This window comes from Bubalus bubalis, chromosome 12, assembly GCF_019923935.1.
Source record: "Bubalus bubalis isolate 160015118507 breed Murrah chromosome 12, NDDB_SH_1, whole genome shotgun sequence".
NCBI classification, from domain to species: Eukaryota; Metazoa; Chordata; class Mammalia; order Artiodactyla; family Bovidae; genus Bubalus; species Bubalus bubalis.
In genome coordinates, this window is record NC_059168.1 from 20,106,222 (window position 1) to 20,125,083 (window position 18,862).

Genomic DNA, 18,862 nt, shown 5'->3' on the forward strand with positions numbered 1-18,862 from the left:
GCCTTTGCGTAGGCCCAGCCTCCTTCCTCATGACCTTTGCCAGGGGCGGAGCTCCTGCTCCCAGCAGGAAGATCCCCTGGAGGAGGAAATGGCAACCCACTCCAGTACTCATGCCTAGAACAACCCATGGAAAGAGTCCAGCGGGTTACAGTCCTTGGGGTTACAGTCAGACACAACTTAAGAGACTCAGCATACACACACACACACACACACTGGTTTGCTGTCTTCCAAAATATAACTTAGTTTTAATAAAATGACTTGGCTAAGCTTATTTACTCTTGAATATAGCTTTCCGAAAGCTCAAAAAACATTTTATAGTCTTAAAGGTCCTTTAGAAACTCCATTAGTAAATAGCTTCATATGGATTGTGAAATTAGTCTTCTGACTCTACAGAGCAGCTTTTTGGTGGTTTTTGTGGGGGGGGGTTTTGATAAATAGGAGTGCATCCATTTTTAATTCCATTCAACACATTGGTAGGAAATCTACCACTCATGACCAAGTTTCCTGCAAGCCTAAATTTAAAGCGCAAAGCAAGGACAATACAGAAAGAGTGAGTGTGCAGTTTTTTTAATAGTTCATTTGACAGAATTTGATTTTCCTTATATTGACACAAACCACACAAGATGAGGCTGGATAAAATCTCTATTGTTAAGCATCTGAGAAGAAAAAGGTTTTTACCTAAAGGCAACTCAGGACCATGGTGGGGGTTGGGGGAAGGACAAAGGAGAAGGTAGGAAGAACTGAGATTATTAACTGGTAATATATAATTACCATATGTAAAATAGATAGCAAGAGAGAATTTTCTGTGTGACACAGGGAGCTCAACCCAGTGCTCTGTGACAACCTAGACAGGAAGGATGGGGAGGGAAATGGGGGGTGGGGGTGGTGTTCAGGACCCAGAAGATATATGCATACCTGTGACTGATTCATGGTGATGTATGGCAGAAATCAACACAGTATTGCAAAACAATTATCCCCCAATTAAAAAAAATACAAAGAAAGTGAGTTAAAGTTAGGATAACTTGATCAGTAATCCGTGCAAGACATCACGTTTGACTCTGTCATGTGGAAGGTTCAAGATTATTATCTAGAAAACGGTAGAGAAAAAGGATGATACTAAGGCAAGGAGATGGGTTTGGGGAGCCTCAGTGATGGACGAAAGCGCGCCGGAGGCAGCAAGAACGCGCCGAACTTCCGCGGGTGGCCCTGAGCCAGGGCGCGGTGGTCAGGGCGGGGAGATGAGCTTTGGGGGAGGCGACAACCGGGCGGCAAAGTCCGATGCGGGTCGAGGCGCCAGGTAGGGCGCACTTGTCTCCTTTTGTAAAAGATGCGCTGGGCCCCCGCCCCGGTGAGTTGACAGCCAGCGGGAAGAGGCGGGAGCCCGCGGGGCGAGTGGAGCCGGCCCCTCCCCCGGCGCCTCCGGTAGCTAGGTCAGGACGCCGCGGCCGCGGCGCTGGACCTTGGGACTCGGAAGCTCCCGGACCACTGTCCGCCCGCCGCTTCGCTCCCGATCACCCCGCCAGCAGATCCCAGGTCTCTGACGGCAGAGAGACCAGCGCCGCGAAAACAGGTGCGTGAGCCGGTTGGCAGTGTGCATCTCTGCGACCCGGGGTGGGACGCGAGCAAGGGCCGAGAGCCGAGGGCCCAGGCGGCACTTCCGGCGGCGGCCACCGCACTTCCGGGTCGTGCAGGCGTCCTCTCGGCCGCCGCGTTGCTGCTGGGCATCCTCTCGCTGGCCCGCGGTGCTGTGTATTTTGGGGGCCGCAGAGCGGGTTTACAGCGGCTTCCTCTAGCGCCGCCTTAGACCCCAGAGGTCGCCAGTATTTCCGCGCGGGCCCCCGCCTTGGGGTGCGTGGGGAGCGGGCAGCAGACCCAGCTCAGTTTCCGCCGGAGACACTTACCTTCCTCTCGCTTGAGCTCTCTGGGGCTTTCTTACCTTTCAGCCTTCGGCAAACGTTTTTTGTTTTGTTTTGGCAAACTCGGGTTTTCTGCTTGTTTTACAGAAAATGAAGGCTAGATTTTTAGTTCGACAAACATTTGCAGATAAGCCAAACATCAGGGAGGCCGAAATAAAGAATTATTAAATAGGAGGGAAAAAGTGAAAACCGAATGAAATAGGAGTATTAGAATTCACTTAGAAAGTATCGAGTTATCCAGGTCGCTGTGGGGAATCTAATCGCTAATTCAAGGTCTCAGAGAATTCCCTTATGCTTAAAGCTCATGGTCACTTGTAACCCGTACTGTGTACTTTTACCTGATTTGCACAAGTTTTCATCCATCTTCCGAGTTTATCAGAGTTCATTATTTTATGTATTTACCCGCTAAGAATCTGCTGATGAACTAAGTGAATGTATATGCTAAATATTGTTTGAAAGCATTGTAAATAACTTCATAAAGCATACCTTCCATATCTGAAAATTAATTTTAATTGAAACTAGAACATGAAAATTAAATGTTTTCTGAAGTTAATTTTTTATGACATGTTCTACAAAGGAATTTTAATGTAGAAGTTTCTGTAAAGTCAACATTTTGATGATTTACTATTTCAGCAGAATTCTTAATTCTCATCTCTGCAAATAATCTTTTAATTATGTATTACCTATTAATTTTAGATACCAATAATTTGTAATAAAATTATATCTTATTGTACATTATTATTAGCACCTTACAAATTGAAACATGTGGCAGGAATAATATTTAGCATCTGATTAATCTGATTGTTTGATTTCTCTCTATATATGTGTATCTATATTTTAAACCAAGATTTATTCTTTTTTTCTCTCTCTCTTTTTATCTTTCTTTCTACTGTGCGATCTTAGTTCCCTGACCAGGGATTGCTGGAGGCCCCAGCAGTGAAAGCACTGAGTTCTCACCAGTGGACCAAAAGTGCTGACTCTAAACCACTGGACAACTAGGAAATGCCCTAGTCAACATGGTTTTAAATTACTGTTTTTATAATAAACTGCAAGTGTCTACTACTAATGTGATAATTAAATATCAAAGTTATTATATAAATGATATAATATTAACTTTGAAATTATACTGCAGGCAGGCAAGTGTTCTGTTACTCTCCTGTTACTCTTTTTAATGAGCTCTTTTTTCAAATTAATTGACTTAGAACATTCATTTTATACCGATATAAAACTCAGACATAGTTTGAGCTATTATTCTTTAGTTGTGGTTATTTGAAACCAATACCTGCTGCGTTGACTCTAGCTTTTTTCCCAGTTGATTTTAAAGTTCTGAAGTTGTATTTCAGTTCTGAACATCTCTACCCACTCAGCATTCTCCTTTATGTCCTTGTTGATGCTTTCTGAATCTTCATTATGCAACAGTATCAGGAGTTATCAAGGGTAACAGTTCTTATTCCTAGTTGGGTGACCTCTGGATAAATGACTTGACAGCTATGTGCCTCAGTTTCCTTATCTGCCCAGTACAGATAATAGCAAGACCTGCCTCAAAGAGATAACTTGGGATTGGTATGGGGTGGCAGCAAGAATACTGGAGTGGGTTGCCATGTCCTTCTTCAGGAGATCTCCCCGACCCAGGGATTGAACCCAGGTCTCCCGCATTGTAGGCAGACGCTTTACCGTCTGAACCACCAGGAAAGTTATAATTTCTAAAGAAAGGGTCAAACAAAATTTGATAACTCTTTCTCACCTGTTTAAACCTGGTACCATATCAGGAATAAGATCTTCCTTGATAGATCTTGACTTCATGTATTTACTTATTAAATTAAAAAATTATTCAAACTAGGCTATGTTTTTTTAATGTAAAGTTCAAAGAAGGCCCAGAAGGAATGAGCCAAGAAAGCAATCAATAGGAAGAGTTCTTTTGATAGACCTCAAGATCAGCATGTGAACATCCTGCATTAATCTTTGTATTGACAAAAAAGAGCCAAGATGGTCAAGCTTGACGCTCAGTGATTATTAGATGTGCTGTAAATATTAAATCATGAATGTATAGTGACCTTTCTTGTATATGTTGCCTTTTTGTAGTACTCTTTGAAAATAATTTAGTTTATGATATATTTTTTTGTAGAAATAAAATTGACCAGCTGATAATAATTACCTCCAACTTTAGGTAAACTTACAAACTGGTCTGAATCTCCTGCTGGCATGACTCCTACACAGGATGGGAGTGGACAGATGGTTAGACTTAGAGTTCATATTTATAATGGTTAGGCAAAAATACTTTTTGCTTAAAAAAATAGTGATGGGCTTCCCTGGTGGCTCAGATGGTCTGCAATGCAGGAGACCTGGGTTCGATCCCCTGGGTTAGGAAGATCCCCTGGAGGAGGGCATAGCAGCTTACTGTAGTATTCTTGCCTGGAGAATCCCATGGACAGAGGAACCTGACAGGCTACAGTCCATGGGTTCTCAAAGAGTCTGACACGACTGAGCAACAAAGCACAGCACAAACTATGTCCTGAATTCAGGTAGGCCAGGTTAAGCACACAGGCTTGCTACTGGAATCTTTGGCTTCAGGAGAAGGAATTCTTAAGTCTCTTGGATATAATATTCACCAACACGCAAGATAGTTTCTGGAAAATTATTATTTAAAAAGCATTAGTTCTTTTATACTTAAACCTGTGATGCAGGAATACATCCAAATAGTGTAATCCATGTGTTCAACGCTTGTAGTCTAGTATATTATGAAAGAATCTAAAGAGAGATATTCTTGGGACTTCCTTGGCAGTCCGGTGGTTAGGACTCTGTGGTTTCACTGCAGGGAGCACAGGTTTGATCCCTCGTCAGGGAACTAGGATTCTGTGTGCTGTGCGGCATAGCCAAATAAAATAAAAATAAATAAATAATAAAGTTTCTTTTAGGAAGACTTCTTGGTAATAGAGTCTTAGTCTTTCTCTTCCATAGGGCATCATTGAAACATATTTATTTGACTGTTTAGAGTATAAGCGTAGTGCCTTTTTTTTTTTTTTAATTAAAGCACTTTTTGGCCACACTTTATGATTTGTGGTATCTTAGTTACCCAGCCAGGGACTGAACCCAGACCACTGCAGTGGAAGCACCCAGTCCTAACCCACTGGACCACCGGTAATCCCAGTAATGCTTCGCTTCAGTATGTGAGATCATAGGCTGTGAACCATAGGAAAGCATATTTCAGGTATACAACTGAATTCAGAATTTGCATCTTTACAATACTACTTCCCCCCATTCTTCCCCTCAGTGGTTTATTTTGTTCCCATTTCACTTAGACTAGTGAAGCAATCAAAGAGAACTTTCATAAGGTCCCACCATCACACCTACCCGCCTTCCTGAACCTGCTTACACAATCTGTCTTCTCTTTCATTACTCCAGTGAATGGTTTGTGTTTCCATCAGAGGTCGGCCTCTGTACTTGTGCACTGGAGACCATCCGTCCTCCTTGCCTTCTGATATTAATTGCAGCGATTCTCTAATCTCTCTTTTACTGTCATTTATTTAATCTTCCTTTAAAAAAAGCTGGATCTTTACCATTGACAAACAAAAATGTTATTTCTCCATCTTTTGGTGCTGTTTTCCAGTATAGTCATGACATTTCTTTTCTTCTAGTTTTCTGGTCACCCATTTGTTCTTTTTTCCTCTTTTCCTGACTTCTTCTGGACTAATTGAAATAGCTTCAGTTTTCCCATTATTATTGCCACTTTTGGCTGATTATTTATATTTTTATGGAAGTTTGTTCGTTTTTTTTGGTGTTATTGTTTTTGTCTTTTGAGTGGTTGCCCTGGGGCTTACAACTGGGATTTTTAACTTACTATAACACTGCTTTATAACCCAGCACCCTAACAACAGCAGATTTTCTTTTTCCCTTATCCTTTGTGCTGTTGTTATCCTACTTTCTTACTTCTACATCTGATAAAAACCTCATGATGTTACTGTCATTTTTTGCTGTAATAAGCAAGTATTTAATGAATCAATCTTAAAATGAGAAAAAAATGACTTTCATATTTTGCCATATGTTTGCCACCTCTGGCGCTCTTCATCCTTTGTATAGACCCAAATTTCTGTGGTTATCATTTTACTTCTGCCTGATGAACCCCATTAGCATGTTTTGTAGTGAATGGCTGCTGGTAATGGATTCTCTCAACTTTTCTTTGTTTAAAATAGTCTTTAAAATATTAAAATAGTTAAATATTTAAAATAAATATTATTTTAAATAATATTTAAAATAGTATTTTAAATACTTCTTTGTTTAAAATACCCTCATTTTTGAAAAATATTTTACTGGGTATAGAAATGCAAGTTGAAAGTTTCTTTCAGCCGTTTCAAGGTGTCACTCCGTTGTTTTCTTGCTTGATTAGTTTCTAAGGTGACGTCTCTGAGACACTGTCTGCTGTAATCTTATCTTCTTTCTCTGTAAGTAATGTCTTTTCCCCCCCCCATCACTGGCTACTTTTAAGATTTCTTACTAGCTTTCAGCATTTTAATAGTGTTTGGCCTTGGTTTGATTTTATTTTTCTTGGATTATGTTGATCTTCTTGGATCTTTGGGTTTATAGGCTTTGTCCAACTTGGAAGTTTTTTTGGCCATTTTTCCTTTTAAGTTTTTTTTTTGGTACCCCTTCTTCCTTTTAACTATATATGTTTTAGACTGCTTGATACTACCCTAGAGGCTCTACTTGGTTTTTTTATTTAGTCTTTTCTTTTAATCTGCGTGCTTTTTGGATGATGTCTTAGGCCATTTAGACTGCTATAACAAAATCCTGTAGATTGGGTGGCTTATATACAGCAAAAATTTATTTCTCATTATTTTATAGTCTAAGAAATCCAAGATCAAGGCACTGGCAGATTCAGTATCTTGTGAGGGCCTGCTTCCTGGTTTAGAGATGACAACTTCTTGCTGTAACTTTATGTGGCGGAAAGATTTATACTATTGTTTTCCTTTAGCCTTCTGACTTTAAGAACAGTGATAAGCAATAAAACTAGTGAAGAGGGGATAAAGTAAAGAAAGATTATGGTGCATTTTGTCAAAGTAGCTGAGGTTATGTGGAATTAGATGGGCCAGAGCTTAGGTCTTTGATCTAAATGGTGAAAGTTCAGAAGGAGGAAGGAGTCAAAGAAATTAGTTTTTTGTTACTTTAAAAGTAAGTGAACATTTGAAAGAAAATGAAAGCATTAAGGCCTCAGACAGAAGTAGAACTATGAGTAAGAAGCAGAATTCCTGGTCGGAAGAAACGAGGTGAAGCCTGCACATAGGGTAGTGTCTCTGCTTTCCGCATTGAATAAAGCAGAAGATGAGGTGGGTACAAACAAGCCAAAACTTTCTCTATATTATATATCCCAAAGCCCATTTTAAAATATTAATCACTCTAAATTGGAGTACGAAATGTGAACTAGATGCTAAGGAAAAGCTTTCTCTTGGGCTTTCCTGAAAGATAAAGTAAAACCCAGACATTTGCACACTAGCTACAGTCCATAGCGTCGCAAAGTTAATTTTATACAAATAAGAGGTTCAGATACAGTTAGGCATAATTTGAATTCTGAAATAGTTTTTTTCAGAAATTTATAATGATGCTTTTACCTCTATCATACCCTTTAAAAATACATGATAAAGAGTAAATTTCAGATCAGATGTATAGAATACAGATTCTGAATTAAAGTTGATACTTTACATTCATTGTCTGTAATATCCTTAAAGGTAGTATTTCTACTCACCCACATACATTATAGAGGCAATTTGGTTTTTTGCTGTCGTTTAGTCACTAAGTCGTGTCCGACTCCTTTGCGACCCCATGGACTGTAGCCTGCCAGGCTTCTCTATCCATGGGAGTTTCCAGGCAGGAACACTAGAGTGAGTTGCCATTTCCTTTTCCAGGGGATCTTTCCGACCCAGGGATTGAACCCATGGTTTCTGCCACATCTCCTGCATTATAAGTGGATTCTTTACTGCTGAGCCATTGGGGAAACTCAGATAGTAATTGCCATATAGAGGCCATTACTCATAATTTATTTTAGTTTGTGATTTATCAAGTGTTATTAAATTTTTTGTGATGATGCAGACGTGATTTTTGTTGATGGGAAAAAAACTCCAGTATTTTCGTCCTGGGCAAAGACATAAATAATGTTCATTTACTTTTTTTTTTTTTTAATTTTAGAAACAAAACCTAAGAAATGCCTCATTCCACAAATAGAGAAATGATACTTGGCATTGTGGTGGGAGCTGCCGGAATCAGCTTGCTGCTTTTGTGGTATCACAAGGTTCGTAAACCAAGGACAGCAATGGCTTTACCTAAATTTCTTTCTCTGGGTAATTCACTTGATTTGATGACTTTACAAGATGAAATGCCTAGTGGCCAAGGAACAACAGTGATCTTTCAAGGAAGGCAGCTTCAAATACTGGAGAAGTTAAATGAATTACTGACAAATATGGAAGAACTCAAAGAGGAAATCCGAGTTCTTAAAGAAGCCATTCCAAAGCTGGAGGAGTATATACAAGGTGAACTTGGAGGGAAGGTAACTGTTCACAAGATAAGTCCTCAGCACAGAGCTAGAAAAAGAAGGCTTGCCACAGTTCAAAGTTCAGCAACAAGTAATAGTTCAGAGGAAGCGGAAAGTGAGGGAGGGTAAGTTTCTTTAAGATGTTTTCTTTGTTAAATTGATTCTTCATTGCAGCATTGCCATTATTTAGGTATTTTCATTATATATTCCCAGTCAAATATGCTTTTACTATTTAATAACAAGGCATAAAAAGGAGTGATTATTTTTGCTTATGTTGTAATTAAAACCATATTCAATGGAGGTCAGTATTTTAGCTCAGAGCTCATTGACAAAGAGAATATAAGTAACCTACTAGTGCACGTGGCGTCACATGAGTATGAGGAAGACCGTGATCGTTTGCCAAAACGTGTAACCTGTTTTTAAATGTGGCCAGTCTCTGACCCCTTATGTAGTTAAGAACTGTCCAATAAATGGTCTAATAAAACTTTCTGTGATCATAGACATGATCTAATCTGTCTGCCCAGTATGGTAGCCACAAGCCATGTGTAACTCTTAAGCACTTGGAGTGTAGCTTGTGCAACTGAGGAACTGAAAAGTTTTCATCTCAATTAATTTAAAATTAAACAGTCACATGGCACCAGTGGGTACTGAATTGGGCAATACAGACCTAAAAAGAGTTGAGAATGTACAAGTGACTCAGTTTCATCCTTGCATGGGATAATTCATTGGATTCTAAAGTCAAGGCATGAATAATATCCTTTGGGGGAAAAACACATGATTTATGAAAAAAAGGAATTGTGCCTGACTAGTGTTTCTAAGGAGTAAAATAGGAAAGTAAATAAAGAGGCACTAGTGAATGTAACATAGCCTGAAATTCATCGGCAAGGATGTTTTCATCATCGTATTCCTAACACCTGTTCTTATGCCTACCACCGTGTGTATATGCTAAGTCACTTCAGTCATGTCTGACTCTGTGACCCTATGGACTGCAGCCCATCAGGCTCCTCTGTCCATTGGATTCTCCAGGCAAGAATACTGGAATGGATTGCCATTCTCTTCTCCAGGGAATCTTCCCAACCCAGGAATCAAACCCTCCGTCTTCTGTGGCTCCTGTATTACAGGCAGATGCTTTATTGCTGAGCCTCTGGGAAAGCTGAGTAGATATCAATACCTGTTACTTAAATTAATAGGTGATCTGCTGAATATAGAATTGGGAGAAGGAGGAGGGATCTAGAGAAAGGAAACAAAGAGAAGGGATTTAAAGGTGATTTCATACATGAAGAAATGTAAATGACTGATCAAGTCTTTTGAGATCAGTGCTTGTTGTTCAATCCCTGAGTCATGTCCGTCTCTTTGTGACCCCCCTGGACTTGCAATATGCGAGGCTGTCAATCTTATACTTGTATTGCTCTATCAAACCATGGGTTTAAAATAATTATTTAGTTTTCTGCTGTTGTCCCGAGTGGTAGCTGCAGGAATGCGATGCTGGCCCTGGCCCTGGCCAGTCACTACAAAGGACACAAAGTGGTCATCGTGAAGAACACTGATGATGGTGTCTCCGACACACCCCACAGCCATGCTCTGGTGGCTGGAACTAGTCACTGTCCCTGCAAAGCGACAGCTGCCATGGCCAAGAAGAAAATCGCCAAGAGGTCACAGAGCAAGTCTTTGGTGAAAGTTTATCATTATAATCACCTCAGGCCCACCACGTACTCTATGGGTATCCCCTTGGACGAAACTGTTGCCAACAAGGATATCTTCAGAGACCCTGCTGTCAAATGCAAAGCCTGACGATAGGCCAAGGTCAAGTTCGAGATACAAGACCAGCAAGAACAGATAGTTTTTCTAGAAGCTTCAGTTTTGTCTGTCTTGTTCAGTCATTAAACCCCACCCCACCCCAGGCCAAATAAAAGGTATTATTTGTATCACAGTGTTATATAAAGCTTTAGAAATCTCCCTTTCAAAAATTAGATTTTATTTCAGTTTAGGTTAAAGTAATACCCCATAATAAAATTCATTGTTTGTCTGTTTCATTTGGGCTTTAAGAGACTACATGGGCCATACAGTCTTTAAGAGACTACATGGGCTCACTTAATAGAATTATCTAGTTTTCAAACTCATGTATTCTAGAAGAACCATTTGTTCTTGCTGATCTTACACTGCCCTAAAAATCCTCTGTGCTCTGCCAGTTTATCCCTCTCTCCCCTTAAATCCCTGGCAACCTCTGATCTTTATACTTTCTCTACTGTTTTGCCTTTTCTAGAATGTCATGTTGTTGGAATCATATAGTATGTAGTCAATTTGACGTCTTTTACTTAGTAATGTGGATTTATGTTTCCTCTATACTTTTTCATAGTGCATTAATAGCACATTTCTTTTTAGCACTGAATAATGTTCCATTGTCTGGATATACCACAATTTATCCATTCACCTACTGAAGGACATCTTGGTTGCGTCCAAGTTTTAGTAATTATGAAAACTGCTGCAATAACCATTCATGTACAGGTTTTTGAGTAGACATAAATTTTCATCTCATTTGGGGAAATACCAAGGAGCATGATTGCTGGATTGTATGGTAAGTATATATTTAGTTATGTAGAAAGCCTCCAGCTGTCTTCCAAAGTGGCTCTACCATTTTGGATTCCCATAAGCAATGAATTCTTGCTGCTGTACATCCTCACAAGCATTTGGTGTTGTTAGTGTTCTGGATTTTGACCATTCCAATAGGTATGTAGTAACATCACATTGTTGTTTTAGTTTATATTTCTCTAATGACACACCACGGAGAAGGCAATGGCACCCCACTCCAGTACTCTTGCCTGGAAAATCCCATGGACGGAGGAGCCTGGTAGGCTGCATGCAGTCCATGGGGTCGTGAAGAGTAGGACACTATTGAGCGACTTCACTTCCAGTTTTCACTTTCATGCATTGGAGAAGGAAATGGCAACCGACTCCAGTGTTCTTGCCTGAAGAATCCCAGAGACGGCGGAGCCTGGTGGGTTGCCGTCTATGGGGTCACACAGAGTTGGACACGACTGAAGTGACTTAGCATCAGCAATGACACACCATGTGGAACATCATTTCATATGCTTATTTACCATTTGTGCATCTTTGGTGAGGTATCTGTTAAGGTCTTTGGCCCATTTTTTTAAATGAGATTGTTCATTTTTATATTGCTGAGTTTTAAGAGGTCATTGTATATTTTGGATAACAGTCCCTTTTCAAGGGAAATATTCTTTGCAAGGATTTTGCAAATACTTTCTCTTAGTCTGTAGCTTCTCATTCTCCTGACATTATCTTTCTTAGCGCAGAAGCTTATCAGTTATTTCTTTCATGGATCATGCCTTTGGTATTGTATTTAAAAAGTCATTGCCAAATTTATCTAGGTTTTCTCCCATGTTATCTTCTAGGAGCTTCATAGTTTTACATTTTATATTTAAGTTTGTGGCCCATTTTGAGTTCATTTTTGTGACGGGTGTAAGGTCAGTGTGGCCTCTCTCTCCAGGCCATTCTCTGGTTTGCAATGAGAAACTCTGAAGAATGAGGCAGTGTTTCCCTTCTGGACTAACAGCAGATTGAACAGATTTGGTTACTGCTTGCTCTAAAAGTGGGGGATTCCCTGAGCTTGGTGTGCCTTCTTTGAAAGGCAGTTCACTTGATATTAAGAGTCTCTGGGCTCTCCGCATTGCCCTTGTGGGTCCTGAGGTCAAGGAGAACCAACATAAATAAGCGGGTGATCACATTGCTTAATTTGCTGTGAGTAACAAAGTCCTCTGTCTCTTATGCAAGAATTGTGTGTCTTTTGCCAGCAACTATGAAACAGGAACAGATTAATTCCTTTGAATGTTGGGTAAAATTGGATTATAAACTGACAGTGGTATGGTGAGAATTAGAGAGCTTTGAAAGGGATTTATTCAAGGGTTTCCCAAAGAAAGTTGTTAGAAAGTGAACAAAAGCAACATGTGGTACTACAGTGTACAGGATATGGAGAAGCTTGTTGAGGGAGTGTTTTATGTCATAGGTGGAAAAGGAAGAGGACGGTATTCTAATAATTTTTTTATTCTTGCCTTTAAGTGGGTTACAATATAACAGCAAATCTCCATAATCTGTGCATGTGGCCCGTGTAATCTGATGCCATGCTTTATTGCCAAGATAAATTTAGCTTTGAAGTTAGAATACACATTCCACAGTCACATGAATTGCAGTTTTTCAGAAAGATGAGCCATAGAACAATTTTATTTGAAACTGATGTCATTAGATTCTAGAATCTGCTATCATCATATTCTATGTTATTGCCATGTTAATTCTATATGCAGCTTAAGCATTCGGCATCTAACCTGTTCCACCTACACAGGACATTTTTATGGCTAAAGATGATGGCTTAGAAAGGAAGGGAAAGATTTGCTTTGTATTAAATTCAATATGGGAAAATGCTTAAGGTAAGCCTTTAAAAAGAAAACAAAACACGTCTCCATATGTTTCATGTGCTAAAGAACATTGAAATATCCATAAACCAAGCCTTAATGCTTCCTTTAGATTCCCACAGTAACTGAATATCTGGATATTTATCTGAAATATTCTCTTCGGAGAGCTTCTGCTTTATCTGTGATTAATATTTTAAAATAGCATTAGCCAGTGGGGTATAAGTTTATTGTACTTATCAACTCCTTCAAAACTATTAGTTCAGTACTCTCAAACAGATATTATGACTTAATTATTTTCAAAACAGGAAGTTCCCCCTTTACCTACAGGGTGCCCTTTATTATGTTTTGGTGCCGTTTATTATGTTTTCCCCTGACCTTTCTTTCTGCCTGCCACCCTGAGTCTTTCAGTCTATCTTCCCAAGGTTTAGTAGAGTAGGCAGGTACTGTGTAGGTAGTTAGAAATAATCTTTTAGACTTAGGCATTCTTTGGGGGTACATCTGCTGCTAAGTCGCTTCAGTCGTGTCCAACTCTGTGTGACCCCAGAGACGGCAGCCCACCAGGCTTCCCCGTCCCTGGGATTCTCCAGGCAAGAACACTGGAGTGGGTTGCCATTTCCTTCTCCAATGCCTGAAAGTGAAAAGTGAAAGTGAAGTCGCTCAGTCGTGTCCGACTCTAGCGACCCCATGGACTGCAGCCCACCAGGCTCCTCCATCCACAGGATTTTCCAGGCAAAAGTACTGGAGTGGGGTGTCATTGCCTTCTCCGGGGGGTACATCTGGGTAACCATCAACTTCACCTGTCTTAATTTCTTATTCCCTGTTTCCATATTGATAAGGTAGCTATTATTCTTCAGGACACTTGGCAGGTTTCCACCTGTGCTCCCTGTTCTTTTTTCCTCATTTTACACTTTTCTCACTCCAGTTGCTACAAAGAGGAGCAGAACTGCCAACCAAAATGTCCAGCAGATCAACTTCCTTCAGACGTCCTGCATCGTGGAGCCTCTTCTGTTATTCAGCCAACAAAATTTCTTGGTTTTAAAGCAGCTCATCCTACTCCGATGCTTAAAGGCAGTTCACGTAAAGGAAGTAAAATTTCCTCGCCTTCATCAAATATGTCCTTTTACGCAACTTTCCTTGAAAGAAGACATTCTTTATTTCCTAAATTTCAGAAAAGCAGTACGTCCCTTCATACTGTACAAAGTAGAGCTAACTTTGATTCTGAAGAAAAAAGAAGCTTCAGTGATTTAAAGTCGGCCTCAGAACATTTTCGCTTTAGATCCAGAAGTGTTTTCTCTGCCCCAAAACTAAGTATAATTTCCTGTTATGAGAATACTAGTACTTTTGATGCCAGTAGTTCATGCATATTTAATCCAAACGAAGTTGAAATCATTTCCAAAAACTCGAATATTACTGGTGCTGAAAAATATATACACTCTTATTCTCCTGAATATAACACTACATATTTAATGAAATCTAAATCAAAAGCGAATTCCTCTGCCTGTCGGGACACTGTTGCTACCTTGTATCAAAGCACAGCAACCATGCTTACTCTTCCAAGTATTATTTCCTATTCCTCTGAACAACATGGAATTGACAATGATATTCAAGAAAGAGACCAGTTAAGGAGCAATTCTGTTTATCCCACTTCTCAAAGTCACAGTAGAAACACTTCTCCAGCTATGGTTCTACAGCATCCCTCTCGAAGTGTAACTTTCCCTGTTCTCCATAATGTTCAATTTACTTCATTTTGTAAAAATGCTAGTGGCTTTGCCCTACCTCAAAATGAAGTTACCTCAGATCCCTTTCAAGACGGAAACAATGCTCTCTCGTTTAAAGATGAAGACAAATCTTCACACATGAAATTCCTAAAATAAGGTCACCTTAGACTTTACCCTCTCTTGGAAGGGCAGCTCAGACCAGAAGCTCTCCCTGCAGGCATAGTATAGAGGCTGTAGAAATCACTGCACTTTCTGAAAAAGATTTCTACATTACAGTCTAAATTTAATGTTAATTTCTGTATTTTTTAAAGATAGTTTATTAACATTGGAATATGGAAGTCAAAGATTATTCATCTGTTTCAGGCTTTTAACAGATTTACTGCTTACCAATTCCCTAGTCCCAAATTTCTGAGTTACTGTTGAAATGCTTTTGTGGTCTGAAAATAATATCAAGTTTTGATAAATAGGTCTTCTAAATGTATTACATTCTTAGAGAGTTTGACATCTTCTTTTATTCTACTCTAGTCATTAAAATAGTATTCCTATATAACCTATAGATCCATATTAGTTTACAAATTCCTATTTTTATCAGCCTTGCTAGCCCTATGTCTCATGCCAGACATCCCACTGAGACACAGTGTTTTTATACTACACAAGGATCAAATCATAAATAAAAACATACTGTCAGAAATAGAATCTATTGAAACAGATATTTTAATTAAATAGTTTTAATACACATTTGTGTATGTATATGAGAATTCCGAAAACTCTGAAATCAGAGATTTTTATGACTTTTTTAAAGTGAAAATTTTTAAATTTTTTCCAAAATTTTTATTTTTAAAAAAATTTTAATAAAATTTTTATTTTAAAACATGTCTCCAAAATTTTATTTTTGAAGTGAATATTTAGTTTTTTTCCATTCTATTAATAAGGTTTATAAATATGTTTATCAGAATAACAAATGGAAAGTCATATAAGAATTAAAAATATTTAGAAAATAATTGGTTTCTGTAGAGGGAACAAATTTGAATTATTTTCAATTATTTGTCATAATAAAATGCCCCCTAAGTTAATATCATTTGTACTAAGATAATTTTATTCTTATGTTTTTTCCTTTTAATGTATCATACTTCTTTTTATTTTAATTTTTTTGTTGTGTGAAATGCACACAAAATTCATTATTGTAGCCACTTATAAGTTTGGTGGCATTAAGTACATTATACTGTTGTGCAACCATCATTATCTTATCATGTTGCAAAAGTGAAGTTCTATACCCATTAAGCAATAGCTCCCCAATCCTCTCTTCCCCTAGCCTCTTGACAGCTGCTATTCTACTTTCTGTCTCTGTAAATTTGATTCCTCTAGATACCTCCTATAAGTGGAATTATGCAGTATTTGTCTTTTTGTGATTGGCTTGTTTCACTTAGCATAATGTTCTCAAGTTTCATCCATATTGTAGCATGTGTCAGCATTTCCTTTTTTAAGGCTGAATAGTATTCCATTGTATGTATATACCACATTTTGTTTATTTACTCTCTATTGATGCTTACTTTGGTTGCTTCTACCTTTTGAATAATGAATAATGCTGCTATGAACATGGGTGTATAAATTATCTCCTCCAGGCCCCTACTTTCAGTTCTTTTGATTTACACCTAGAAATGGAATTACCAGATCATATGATAAATCTATTTTAATTTTCTAAAGAACTATCATACTTTTTTCCATAGTAACTGCACCATTTTATATTTCTCTAAGAATGCAAAAGGACTCAAGTTTCTTCACATCCCTGTCAATACTTGTTATTTTGGTTTTTGACAATAACTATCCTAATGAGGGTGAGGTGGTATCTTTTTATGGTTTTGATTTGCATTTTCTCCCATTGTTGATTGTGTCCTTTGACACACTTTGAAGTTGTTTTTCTATTTTTTATTTTGTTTGTGCTTTTGATGTCATATCCAAGAAATCATTGCCAAATACAATGCCATGAAGCTTTGCCTGTATGTTTTCTCTAAAGAGTTTTATATTTTTATGTTGCTGTCTATTTCTCACTTCAGTTATGCCGGTGTTTGCTTCATATATTTAGAAGCTTTAATGTTTATTACATATATGTTTATTGTTGTTATATATGCTTGTTAAATTGAATCTTTTATAATTATAAAATATTGCTCTTTGTCTCCTAAGTTTTAGACTTAGCTAATTTTATCTGATATTAATATAGCCACCCCTGTTCTCTTTTGGATATTATTTTACATTGAATATCTTTTTTCATTCTTTTACTTTCTACCTATATGTGTTCTCAGTTCTAAAGTGAGTCTTTTATAGACTCCATACAGTTGATCCTGATTTTTCATCCATACTACCAGCCTGAGTCTTTTGATTGGAGAATTTAATCCATTTACATTTAAAGTAATTACTGCTGCTGCTGCTAAGTCACTTCAATCGTGTCCGACTCTGCGCGACCCCATAGATGGCAGCCCATCAGGCTCACCCATCCCTGGGATTCTCCAGGCAAGAACACTGGAGCAGGTTGCCATTTCCTTTTCCAATGCATGAAAGTGAAAAGTGAAAGTGAAGTCGCTTAGTCGTGTCCGACTCTTAGCGACCCCATGGACTGCATGCAGCCTACCAGGCTCCTCCGTCCATGGGATTTTCCAGGCAAGAGTATTGGAATGGGGTGCCATTGCCTTCTCCTAAAGTAATTACTAGTAGTTGCCTTTTTGTTATTTCTTTTCCATGTGTCTTATACCCTGTTGTCCTTCATTCCCCCTCTTACTCCCTTCCTTTGTGTTGACTTAATTTTTTTATAGTGATACATTTTTTATTCCTTTCTCATTTACTTTTGTGTATATTCTATAGATATTTTTGTGTATTTAGCACTGGCATTATGAATAACATCCTAAAGTAATAGCAATCTATTTTAAACTGATACCAACTTAACTTCAACTGTATATAAAAGCTTTCTCCTTTACAACTTTACTCCCCTATTTATGTTATTGGTATCACATATTACGTCTATATAGTTGTATAGCTGTTAGCTAGATTTATCATTATTTTTATACTTTTCTTTTTTTATATTAATGCTTTTCTCTTTTAAATACTGTACGAGAATAAAAATGGAGTTATGAACCAGAATTACAATAATGTTAAGTTTTATATTTAACAACATTTTTATTTACTGTTACCAGAAAACTGTATTTTCATATGACTTCAAGTTAGTACTGCCTAATATCCTTTGTTTCAACTTGAAGAACTCCCTTTACCATTTCTTGTAAGGCAGGTCTAGAGGTAATGAGCACCCTCATTTTTTTTGTTTATTTGGGAATGCCTTAATTTCTCTATCATGTTTTCAAGAACAGTTTTCCTTTAAGGATATATACTTCTTGGCTGATAGTTTTTTTCTTTCAGCACTTTAAATATATCATCCTGCTGTCTTTAGGTCTACAAGGTTTCTTCTGAGAAACCTGGTGGTAATTTTATTGAGGATCACTTTGGAAATGGCAACCCACTCCTGTACTCTTGCCTGGAAAATCCCATGGGAGGAGCCTGGTAGGCTACAGTCCATGGGGTCGCAAAGAGTCGGACATGACTAAGCGACTTGACTTCTTTACTTCACTTTTTTTGTAATGATTTGCTTTTCTTTTGCTGATTTCAAGATTTTTATGATTTGTCATAATGTCCTTCAGTTTGAGTATGTGTCTTGGTGTGAGTCTCTTTGAGTTCATCCTATTTGGAGTTAATCGAACTTCTTGTATTTATATATCCATGTCTTTCCTCAAATTTGGGGAGTTTTTGGCCGTTATTCTTCAAAATAAGCTCTCTGCATCTTTCTTCTACTTCTGTGACTCTTATATATATTGGCCTGATTTATGATGATAAAGTCTCTTAGGCTCTATTTCTTCATTTTTTTTTTTTGACTCTTCAGACTCAATAGTTTTAAGTGTTTTGTCTTCAAATTTGCTGCCTCTTTCTTCTGCTTGTTCAAGTATTTTCTTGATCCTTTCTAGTGGATTTTTCTTCTTATTGCTTTTTATGTTCCAGAATTTCTGTTGATCTTTTTAATAATTTCTAGCTCTCTGTTTTTATTCTCTTTTTGTTCATTTATTTTTCCAATTTCCTTTTGTTCTTTCTCCATTTTTTCCCTTTAACTCTTTGAACATATTTAAGGCTGTTGTTTTAAAAATTGTTGTCTCAATAAGCACAAAGGCTGTATTTCTTTAGAGTCAGGTTCTGGAAATTTATTTTGTTCATTTGAAGGGCAGTCTTTCCCTGAACTTTGTATTCTTT

The 18,862-nt window shown here is 38.0% G+C and overlaps 1 protein-coding gene across 9 annotated transcripts in view; it reads left to right on the forward strand.

The window, feature by feature from the left end:
• Nucleotides 1-1,430: 1,430 nt before the first annotated feature.
• RMDN2 (regulator of microtubule dynamics 2) overlaps nucleotides 1,431-18,862 on the forward strand; it is an 85,299-nt gene continuing 67,867 nt past the window's right edge. For 8 of the 9 annotated variants that reach the window (XM_044925832.2, XM_025260880.3, XM_044925833.2 and 5 more), the window contains exons 1-2: nucleotides 1,431-1,570; nucleotides 8,094-8,561. In XM_044925832.2, coding sequence (XP_044781767.1) covers nucleotides 8,110-8,561 — 452 coding nt within the window. In that variant the 5' untranslated portion in view covers nucleotides 1,431-1,570; nucleotides 8,094-8,109. Of the gene's footprint in view, nucleotides 1,571-8,093; nucleotides 8,562-13,782; nucleotides 15,349-18,862 lie in introns of those variants that run through there. The other variant, XM_044925830.2, reaches the window with a different exon arrangement.